General features: G+C 35.5%; 2 protein-coding genes across 2 annotated transcripts in view; both read left to right on the top strand.

Moving 5' to 3' along the window:
• Positions 1 to 12,135, top strand: part of LOC107406370 (uncharacterized) — a 50,394-nt gene that overhangs the window by 13,094 nt on the left and 25,165 nt on the right. The gene's annotated exons all lie outside the window — the stretch shown is intronic.
• LOC107422345 (receptor like protein 22-like) lies at positions 4,367 to 8,106 on the top strand. The gene is made up of 2 exons (XM_048477605.2): positions 4,367 to 7,719; positions 7,847 to 8,106. Exon 1 carries the CDS (start codon positions 4,489 to 4,491, stop codon positions 7,687 to 7,689), a length of 3,201 nt encoding a protein of 1,066 aa, XP_048333562.2. The 5' UTR covers positions 4,367 to 4,488; the 3' UTR covers positions 7,690 to 7,719; positions 7,847 to 8,106.

The raw sequence follows: 12,135 nt of genomic DNA, 5'->3' as shown, positions 1-12,135 counted from the left end.
ACAGGATATGGGTTTTACAGTTTTAGGTTTAGGCACCAAATCCCAAGTTTGATTTTGATTTAATGCAGAAATTTCTTCTTCCATAGCCTTTCTCCATTCATGATATTTAGATGCTTCTTCATATGATGTAGGTTCTTTTATATCCTCCATTTCTGTTATTACTACATTAGCGTACCTGGGATTTGGTCTTCGTTGTCTGCTCGATCTTCTTGGTTGTGGAGTTGTCTCTTCGTCATTTTGTTGAAGATTCGACCCGATGTTCTCTGGTATTCCTTGATGTACACCAGACCGCCAGGGACTTTGAGATGACATCGTAGGCTCGTCTGCTACAGTCGGCTCGTCTTCTCTTTCATTTGTTGGCTGGCATGCTTCATATTCTTGTTCCCCCATATTTTGTTGTAGCTTGACCTCAATCTCCTTTGAATTTGGCAACTCTGTATTTTGAGGTGCCCACCAAGAAGATGCTTCATCAAACACCACATTTCGTGAAGTATAACATCGTCCAGTATTAGGGTCACAACATCTCCACCCTTTTCTTTGGCTATCATATCCGACAAAAATGCATCTTATTGCCTTCTTATCAAACTTCATGCGTAAGTGAGAAGGCACAAATACATAGCAAACACAGCCAAAGATTCGAAAGTGGCTTACTGTGGGTTTTATGTTCCACAGTTTTTCAAAGGGTGAGAGGAATCCTAACTTTGCTTGAGGGAGCCTATTAATCACATGAGCTGCTGTATTCATGCACTCAGCCCAAAATCTTCCTGGAACATTTTTTGCATGTAGCATGCTCCGACATGTTTCTGCAAGATGTCGGTTCTTTCTTTCCGCAATACCATTTTGTTGCGGAGTATTTGGACACGTCAATTGATGTCTTATTTTGTATTCTCTTAAATATTGTATAAATTCTCTTGAGGTATATTCTCCCCCATTATCTGTGCGTAGGCATTGTATCCTTTTGCCTAATTCTCTTTCTACCTTTTCCTTAAATTGCTTAAATTTTGAAAAGGTCTCAGATTTTTCTTTCATAAAGAAAACCCAAACGTACCTTGAAAAATCGTCAATGAATGTCACCATATAATGCATGCCTCCAACTGATGACTGCTTGATACGCCCGAAGACATCAGAGTGAATGAGTTGCAGAGGCTCCTTTGCTTGGAACTTTGAATCTTCAAATGGTAGTTGATGTGCTTTGCCGTATTGACACCCTGCACAGATTGTGTCGACACCGACATCGAGTTGGGGAAGACCCTTGAGCATTGACTTTTTCATCATCACCTTCAACTTTTTGTAGCTGACATGTCCTAACCGTGCGTGCCAAAGGTCTGATGTCTCGTTCCTTCTTGTCTTGTTTACGTAGGCAGACTCTGCTGACATCACATAGATAGATTCCAATCGCCGCCCCTTCATTGTTGGTGTACCAGAGATTTTAAGGTCTCGATACACCTTAACATCCTCAGGTCCAAACAATACATAATTTCCTGAAGATGTTAGTTGAGCTACTGACAGCAAATTCTTCTTCATTCCTGGCACATGATAGACATCTTGCAGTTGAACTTGATGGCAACTAAAACGAGGCATGATTGCTGCCTTACCAACGTGAGCTATCGGCAATCTTGAGTCATTTGTCGTCACCACCATACGCCCTCCTTTATACTCTGTCATGCTTTGCAGCTTCTCTTTATCTCCCGTCATATGATTTGAACTTCCAGAGTCTATAATCCAATCATTTTTATAATCAATGCGTCTAGGGATAACCACTGCGAGTGCCGTTTCCCTTTCTTGCATTGAACTTGAGCCATCCATGAGCTCAGCAGTAGCCAAAGATGCTTCAACATCCCATTCATCTTCACTTATATTATTTTGAGGCTCTGGGATAACTATATTACTTTCTGTAAATTTCTTCCTTAGTCTACAGTTTTTTAATATAATGTCCTTTTCTTCCACAGTTGAAGCATCTTCCATCATCTCTTTTATTTTCAAAAAATCGTCCATTATTTCTTTTATTTTCTAAAAATTGTTGTCTATTTTTATTATTCCTTTGTTCTCCTCTAAAATCTTCTCCATGTTGATTTACCTTATTAAATTTTTGTTGTTTGGGTCGGCCTTTTCTTCTGCCGCTAAAGAGCGCTTCTTCATCGCTCTTTAGTGAGACCCCAGCCATTTGTTTGATCATATTTTCTTGATCAATAAGTAAATTTTCTAATTCAATCAATGAAGGTTGGACTGGCCAACCTTGAATGGCTGAAATAAATCCTTTAAATTCGGGTCTCAACCCATGTAAAATTATTCTCCTCATTCTAGATTCTGTAATAGGAGAACTAGGATCTAACTCAGTAATTTCGCGACTAAGAGTTTTTACCTTGTTGAAATATTTCTGGATTGTCATGTCGTGCTGTGTTGTTGACAGTAATTCACTCTCGAGAAGCTGCAACCTTGTGTCGTTCTTCCTTGAGAAGAGTCTTGCAAACGTGTCCTAGGCCTCTTTTGGAACTTCAATATCCCGTATGTACTCCAACATCTCTTCTTCAACTGTAGATTTAAGGGCAAACATTGCCTTACCAGCTTTAATAATCCACTTCTTCAAAGCCTCAGCATCCTGTGGTTGCTCGACTTCACTGCCAGCTATGATCTCCCAGAAATCTTGGCCCTTCAAATATGACTTCATGCACGTTGACCACGTGCCGTAATTCTGACTGTTGAGCTTCTTAATACCTCCACCAACTTGAAGGTCTCCCATTATGGTTGCTGGAAATTCACGCAGCACTACGTAAACTTAGTCTTGACTGCGTGACCACGAACAAGAAGCTCCCACAAAGTTGAACTTGGACCAACCACGCTCTGATACCAAAAATGTTGGAGACAGAGGACTAAAGGAGAAACCAAGAAAATTGATTTTTATTAATATAAAACGATTGGTACACTCTCACGTATAAAGAGAGCAACACACTCACTTACACAAATGAGCAACACACACTAACACACTCACACTCACTTGATTTTTGACTTACACTAGGACACAAAACACCTTTTCACACTCTTCTCACTCAAAGGACACACACTCACACTCACACTCACACGTACAAACTGGCTGTGTTTTTACAACCATAACGTTACTGTGGTTCGGATATTTCGGCCATTGCTTGTAATATGGGAAGTTTTGAGTTTCTACTTTGTGGAGAGAATGAAAAAAAAAAAAGTAAAAGTAGGAAAAAAAATCCCAAGGTGAAATTTTGTGGCGCTACATTAACAAGATTAAAGAAATTAATTTCGATTGTTACTAATTAATGCTATTACAGAGGTCAATGGAAACAAAGCACCACCAAAGAGGAAGAGGAAAACAGAATCTTCAAAATTGTTGCTGACAACTATGGCATCATGAACAGCTTGTCAAGCTTCTGAATAATATTTTGTAGTTTTCTGTGTTTTGATTTTCCCTTTTCGTCTTTTTTAAGTCGATGGTATAAAAATTGCTCCATCCAAATTATTTAAACTGTATCTGTATCATCCAGAGAATAATGATTTATAATTTCATCCCAACAAAGAAAAAAGAAAAAAACAAACCTATCAAAATTATAAACTTGACAAATTTGCATGGTTGCATATATAAGTCTAACAGGTAGACTGAATGCCTCAAATAACACGCAATCTTCCCCAAAAAAGGGGAAAGTAAAGAAAACCATAACATGACAAAACTATTTATTGTGATTTAGGACAAAAGAGTTGAAAAAAATATAGATTATTTTGTTTTTTTCAAAATATAACAAGTACACACAATATATAGTTCACTGCCGTTAATTAATGATAGTATTAACTGATTTTATACGTTAACAAAAAAAAAAAAAATACTGATTTAATACATCTTTAATTTTTCTTTATTTATTTTACATAAATTAATTATTAGAAGCTTTTTATTTCATTTACTATGGGGTTATTGCAGTTTAAAGCACTTTTAGCAACCATCTCTGTTACTAAATGATTGTTCGTATAAAAATGAATGATACGAACTTGCTTAATTTCTTGTGGATTATGATTTCATTCAAATGAATTAATTACCTAAATAATAACCTCTTCTGAAGTAATTATATTAGTGATAATATTTTTAGCAGTGAGAAAAGATTTTTGTGATGTAGAAGCAAAGAATGACAACTAGCTAGGGTCGTACTCGTACATATATAACGACAAAATAAGGTCACTGCCCGTCTTCCCCTTCTACTGGATTAGTCTAAGCAAAAGAGTTTGACTTTCGGGCTGGCCATCCAATTCTCATCTTCTTTGGGTAGTGAAAATTGCAAAATTTGTTTTAGGTCACTCTCTCCAATAATATCTTCCTCAGATAACAACCACCCTGTTCAAGTAATAATAATATAACACATCTAGAAATTAAAGGCTTTGTATCTATCTATATAAAGCCCCCTTAACCTTGCATCCCTGCACAATTCAAGCACTACTTGTACGTTCAAGTAATCCATCTACCTCTCTGCCAAGATGTGGACGAGCATCATCAATCACCAAAATCATCACTACTCTCTCATATTTTACTTCATCATGATCCTCTTCACCATCATCATCTCCTGTTGCTTTCCATATGTCTCATGTTATTCCAATAACTCTACCACTTCCTCTTCACCAAGATTATTATGCCTCCCTCACCAGCGCTCTGCTTTGTTGCAGTTCAAACATGAGTTTGCATTTCAAAAACCCAACTTCACTTCTTATCGTCGTTTCTGTTCGAGATATGATCAATATTCCTTTTACACCGATATCTTCGAGTCTTATCCGAAAATGAAGTTTTGGAAGGCAGAAAAGGATTGCTGTTCGTGGGATGGTGTTACTTGCGACTTCAAAACTGGACAAGTAGTAGGCCTGGACTTGGCTAACAGCTGGCTTCAAGGACCTTTGCATTCCAACAGCAGCCTCTTTAAATTGCGTCAACTCCAAGAGATCAACCTTTCCTTCAACAACTTCAGTTTCAGCCTCATCCCATCTGAGTTTGGCCAGCTTTCCAGGTTAATAAATCTCAACCTCTCTTTCTCTATGTTTTCTGGGCCTATCCCATCTGAGATCTCATTTCTTACCAATTTGGATTCTCTTGATCTCTCTTCTTTTGAGGGTTATGATGAAACTACTCTTTTACATCTCACAAAAATAGACTTCACAAACATCATCCAAAATATGACAAATTTAAGTCAACTTCACCTGCACCAAGTTGACGTTTCATCATCAATACCTGAATCCTTGGCAAATTTAACTTCTTTGACATCTCTCCAACTTGGTGGATGTGGATTACATGGCAAGTTTCCGGAGAATGTCTTTGTCCTTCCTAAATTAAAATCCATCCATCTACCATGTAACTATCTTCTATCTGGATCCCTTCCACAATTAATTGAACCTTCTAACTCTCTAAGGCGGTTGGCTCTTGACTACACAAATTTCTCAGGGGAATTGCCAGAAACAATTGGCTACCTCAAGTCCTTGAATCAATTATCTCTACGGAATTGTAATTTTGTGGGGCCTATTCCTCCTTCAATTTGGAACCTTTCTGAGCTAACGTATCTTCAGCTTTCATCGAACCACTTCAACGGTCATGAACTTCCATCTACATTGGGAAACCTTGCAAAACTTACAGCTCTAGGCCTTGATTCTTGTGGGTTTAGTGGTGAAATACCCCCTTCACTCGGAAACCTCACACGACTAGAATATTTTTTGCTCTCAAATAATGGTTTCAGCGGTCCAATCCCAGCTTCACTTGGGAACCTCAAACAGTTGCAATATTTAGTACTTTCACACAATGGTTTTAGTGGTCAAATTCCTTCATCGCTTGGAAATCTCAAACAGTTGCAAGATCTGATTCTTTCAAATAATAGTTTTAGTGGTCAAATTCCTTCATCGCTTGGAAACCTCACAGAACTGAAATTTTTAGATCTTTCTTTTAACAACTTGGGTGGAGCCATTCCTTCATTTTTGTTTATGTTGTCTTCTTTGAATCTGTTGTCTCTGAGTCACAATCAGTTTAAAGGATCCCTTTCTATCCAAAATATCTCTTCTTCTCAACTAGAGGTTTTGGAATTGGAAGACAACAAATTAAATGGAAAAATTCCCCAGTCGATGTTCAAATTGGTGAACCTAGTATATATTTCCCTTTCCAACAACGACTTAAGTGGCACAGTTGAGTTAAGCAAATTTGCGAAACTGGTCAAGCTCCAAATGCTATGGCTTTCGTCTAATAGGCTATCTCTAACAAACTTGAGTACAACTGAAGTTCTTCCAAAGTTTCAAACTCTAAGTTTGTGTTCATGCAACATAAGTGAATTTCCAAATTTCCTTAAGGCCCAAGATCAATTAGAGTCACTACATCTTTGTAACAATAGAATTGAAGATCAAATTCCAAATTGGTTATGGGGTGCCAAAGGGAAAATGAAATTGGACCACCTAGACTTGACAGGCAACAAGTTGCATGGAGCACTTATTGTTCCACCATTGTCCATATCCTACTTCTACATCTCATACAATAATATTAGCGGAGGAATTCATCCATCATTTCAAAAGTGGAGCAATCTTAAGGTCTTTGACATCTCTAATAACCGCTTTGGAGGAACTGTTCCGAGATGGTTGTGCAACTTCAGTAGTTCTCTAGAGGCGTTGAATCTGAAACGGAACAATTTTGAAGGGAGTCTACACCAGATGTTCACATGTGGAGGCATGCATAATTTGAAGTTTCTAGACCTCAGCCATAATCAGTTTCAAGGACAGCTTCCACATTCTTTGGTTAACTGTAGTGAGCTACAAATTTTAAATCTTGGGCACAACATGATAAGTGACAGATTCCCTTTTTGGTTACAAAATTTGCCAGAGTTGCAAGTTTTGGCGTTACGTTCGAATAAATTTTATGGTCCAATATGGGATCCAAATAAACTTTTGGGTTTTGTAAAGTTGGGATTTGTGGATCTAGCTTTTAATAATTTTAGTGGAAGTTTACCATCAGAGTACTTTAGAAATTGGGGTGGCATGATGGTTAAAGATGTTAACCAAAAGAAGCCATTCTTCACATATTTGAGAGATTCTTCATCCAAATATGCGATTTATTTTTACTTTACATCCCTAGTGATCAAGGGAGTAGAAATGGAAGACAAAAGGATCTTAAGTGCCTTCACATCCATTGACCTATCAAACAACAAATTTGATGGAGAAATTCCTAGTAGCATAGGAGACTTGAGGGCTTTAGTTGCGCTCAACCTATCCAGCAACAGATTCACAGGAGCCATCCCATCATCTTTTGGAAAAATGAAGGAGCTTGAATCCTTGGATCTTTCAAACAACAAGTTGACTGGTAGAATTCCTCAACAGTTGGCAGATCTCTCATTTCTTGCATATTTAAACCTCTCTCGAAATCAACTCACGGGCCCGATACCACAAGACGGACAGTTGGATACATTTCCAAGTTCATCTTTTGAGGATAATCCAGGATTATGCGGTTCTCAATTATCGTCAAAGAAATGTGATGCCAAGGAGACACCAATTTCGGATGTAGAATCAGACGACAGTTTTACTTGGATACCGATAGTAATGGGATATGGATGTGGATTAATGGTTGGATTTATCATCGGATATGTCACCCTCTTTCAACAAGGCCCAACTGCTCTGTTTTGGTCAAGTTTCATGGGAAGGTATTTCTATGCACGCTGGTGAATTTGGAGCATAACAGAGATGTAAATTGTTGTAAGATATTTTTTTTTTAATTTTTTTTTTTATGTCTTTCTCATGTGTTTTGAACAATAATTACGTAAGGAAAGATCATGTAATTAAATTCAATTGCTACTAATTGCTATTTTACTCAATTCAACAGCAAGAATCACCGCAAAAATGCAGAGGAAATCAGAATCTTCACAGTAGTCATTGACAACTAGGCCACTGATGGATGATAAACACTTGGTCAAGCTGCTGAATATATATATATATATATATGTTATGTTTCTTTATTTTGATTTTCCATTTTCGTCTTTTGTTATACTTGTGTTGATACAATAAAATGATACATGTATTAATGGTTGAATTATATACTCATTTTCCATATTTTTGCTTTTTATTAGTTATTTTTTTATATCAGTTTTGTTAGACTTTCTTCTTTATGCTCTGAAGTCCATAGACCATTTTCTTTAAACACGAGCTTGAACCTCCATTCAATGAAATCCCAAACGAGCTTGTTAGCAAGAGAGATGAATCTCACCTCTATGAATGAATGAACAATTGAGTAAACCTGGCATTTTACTTTAGCCTATTTGGGAGAACATCCTTCACGTGTTTGCTCAAGGAAATATTCCCAGCTGATGGTGAACAACTCCTTTAACTTCCCAATACCACATGTTAATAAAAAGGTAAAGAGTATGCAAGGCAGCCACTTTGGTATTACTGATATTATTATTTTTGCAGCATATACATGTACAGGTCGAGGGATGATGAAGAAGCTAGGTTTGCAGACTGGTACTTGACTTCTTATCAGATGATTAAGGAGTTGAACATTAAGCAGTACTTGTAGCAGATATATATAGCTTTAGCAGTGTATATATATGTATATATAAGTATGCATTAATACTCACAAATTTTACATTGAATTCTGTATGTATGTGCTATATTAGTCTTTTACATTTTGCCAAGAAAAAATATATATGTGTGGAAACTGGGAAAGTTTTTTCTTCTGCATTTCAGTTTTTTATATGTTTCGAGATACCCATTTTGATGCAGTAGTTTTTTTATTTATTTTTGTACTCAATGCTAAATGCTGAGTGTTGTGGCTGTTTCAATTTTTTTTTTTTTTTGGTTGAATTTGGCTGCAATGATGAAGAACAATGCTTTAAGCTTGCTGTTGTAGCCATTTTTGGTCCTGACTTAGTATTGTATGGTATTTTTAATTTCCCTAATATTCAATCAAATGCTCTAGCTGTTATTGAAGTAGCTTTACTTCTACTTCATCAAACTCACTTAATTTAGCCCAAGAAATTTCGATTGTTTATTCCTACCTTGGAGACAAAATGGTATATGACTAAATGTGTTTCCAATATTTGATGTTTGATAATGTAGTGTATGCTCCTCTGTGAGGAAAATTCAGCATAAAAAACCTCCATCAGTAACTATAATGAATTGTAGAAGAACCACACAACATGATAGGCTTACGCAATGTTTGATTGCATTTTCTTTTTCACATATAACATTAGACATGGGCCACTAATATTCTTGTTTGAGAAATAATAAGTCTTTAAGAAATGTTGTTTTTAGCTCCAAAAATAGTTTTTTTTTTTTTTTTTTCATGGTCAAATAAGTTTCATGAATTTGATCGTTTATTTGAGAGGAGGCTTGAAGTACTTCTTGACTTTCATTTGGTTTTAATAGGTTTGGAGATTTGTTTACAAATGGAATCCAGGTGGAATTGAATTTGGATTGGAAAATGATGATAACGATGGAACCCGCCGCCGGGGGGGGGGGGGGGGGGGGGGTGGGGGGGGAAGTGAGATAAAAATGTTATCACCGTTTTCTTCGACTAAGCCAATCGAATTGATTTCCAAGCTCAAATCTTATAAAGTATTAGTTCAAACAAAATCTCCCCCAGAAAAAAGGAAAATGAAAAATAACATATTTTGATGTACATACAGATTGTGAATAAGAAACATGGATTTAGGATTAAAAATGGACAAAGGTTCCTTAGCATTTAACTTTTAGAATTTAGTGGGTAACAATAATAATAATAAACCTCAATGAGGCTTGCTCAAAATAAAGGCTCCTAAAGTGCATTTCATCTATCTCTCCCAAATTGATAAGAATTCATTGATGCCTCTAAATTTCAAAAATGATCATTTATCTTTGAGATTTGGATAAAATAGAGTATATTATTTTAATATATATTAATTATGTATATTAACATATAAAATAAGGTTTGGATTAAATAAAATACTTTATAATTGTGTACATTAAGAATTAATGAAAAAATAAAGTTTTGATGTTTATTTTTAAATTGAAAGGTAAAAATAGATTTTCATTAATCAAGTTAGCCAACAAAAAATCAATTTTGGAAGGTGGTGAATGATGATTTTTTATATAGATATTTAATATTAAAAGTAAAAAAAAAAAGATTTAAATGATGCAATTACATTAGGCAAATAGCAAAAATGGTAGGAACAGTATTTATAGAAAGAAGATGAATGAACTATGTATATATTTATTTGGCAAGTGCGTGTGTGTGCGTGTGCGTGCGTGCGTGCGTGTGTGTGTATGTGTGTGTGTTTGTGCTGTTGAATTTGTTGAACTATGTATATATTTATTTGGCAATAATGCAGAGGATCACGATTTGAGGCATGGACAGCAACCCATGTTCTTCTACACCCAGAGAAGAAAAAAGGGTGATGGAGAAGATGTCAATTCGGAGAAAGTTGATGGGTTTTGGAAGATTATTCGAGCTGATATATCTGTGAAGGAAGATGGGCAGATTATTGGGTTAAAAAACAGACTGGAATTCTCTGGAAATCACAGAAGTGGAACTCAGTGGAGGATGAATGAATACAGATTCAATCAAAATGAAGAGAAAAGCAACATTACTGAGGTAAATAGATATGTAAAGATTACAATAATATATATGTATGTAGGTGATTATATTTTTTCATCATTATATTTTTTATTTTTGTTGTTTTTGCAGGTGGATATGTGGGTGGTATGCAGGACATATATGTACAGGTCGAAGGATGATGTAGAAGCTTGGGATGAAGATTGGTACTTCTCATCAGATGATGAAGAGATAAAACTAAGTTAAAGGATTAGGCAGCAGTAGTAGTGATAAAAACTCAGTTAAAGATTAGGCAGTAGTAGTAGACTAGTAGCAAATAAACTTAGTTAAAGATTAGGCAGTAGTAGTGGTCGTGGTAAATATTTGGCTTTAGCAATACAAATGCATGCATACTCTCAAATTTTACATTGGATTTTGCATGTATATGCGTATTACTTTATTAGCAAGTTTTTTTCTTCTGCATTTCAGTTTTTTATATGTTTTGAAATACCCTTTTTGGTGCAGAGTTGTTTGTTTATTGTTCATTATGGTACTTAATGCTAAACACGTTTTGGGGTTGTTTTTATTTGTTTTGAACTGCTATTTTTTCTATCGCTTTTGTTGTTTTTATGAATTCGGCTGGAATGGTGAACAGTGCTTTAAGCTTGTTGCTCTAGCTATTTTTAGTCCTGACTTTGAGCACTATATGGTGTTTTGATTTCCCTAAGACATTCCAATGAAATGGCTTTTGCTTCTACTTCCTCAAAGTCATCCCTGAAAAAGGTTTTATGAGTTCAAAACTTTTTTAATGTCATGACAATGGATTATCAATTCCTTCCTTGGAGACAAAATTGTAGAGTGCTAAATGTGTTTTAAGTACTTTTTGCCTAGTTCCAATATTTGATATTTGATAGTATAGTGTATGCTTGTCTTTGGTGATGTCTCTGTGGAAAATGCAGCATGAAAGAAGCTCGATTAGCAACTCCAATGAAGTTTAGAAGGATTGCATATATATATATATATATATATATATATTCATAGGCTTGTTTACCTCATGGTTGTATTGCATATTCTTTTCCACATATACCATTAGATTTTCAGGTCGCTACAAATATGTGGTTCTTTGTTTTATTTGGATTTTTAATTATTCGCTGTAAACTCTTGTCTTGAAAAAGGCTAATAAGAAAGAAACTATATTCTTATTTGAAAAATAATAAATATGTAAGAAATGTTGTTTTTATAAACCAAAAAACAGTTTCTTGTATAAGTTACGGTCAAATAAGCTCCAGGTATTTGATAATTTATTTGGAAGGAGGCTTGGCGGCTTGGAGTACTTCATGATTCATTTGGTTTTAATTATGGGTTTCCAGATTTGTTTCCAAATAAAAATCTTGGTGGAATTGAATTTGGACTGAAAAATTATGATGGTAATGGGGAACCCAAAAAAAAAAAAAAAGAAAAAAAAAGTTGTTATCAAGGTTCTCAAGTAAGCCTATGGAATTAAGTTCCAAACTAAAATAATACAAATGAACAAATTCAAACAAAACTTGCCTCAACAAAAAGTAAAATGCAAAAGAATACATTTTGATCTACATATATATTGT

Source organism: Ziziphus jujuba, chromosome 3, assembly GCF_031755915.1.
Source record: "Ziziphus jujuba cultivar Dongzao chromosome 3, ASM3175591v1".
NCBI lineage: Eukaryota > Viridiplantae > Streptophyta > Magnoliopsida > Rosales > Rhamnaceae > Ziziphus > Ziziphus jujuba.
The sequence above is the reverse complement of the archived record's forward strand: the minus strand, read 5'-3'. Positions and strand labels throughout refer to the sequence as shown.

What these genes read in the sequence shown, in the direction of transcription:
- LOC107422345 (XM_048477605.2), top strand. Translation starts at nt 4,489, where the DNA reads ATGTGGACGAGCATCATCAATCACCAAAATCATCACTACTCTCTCATA.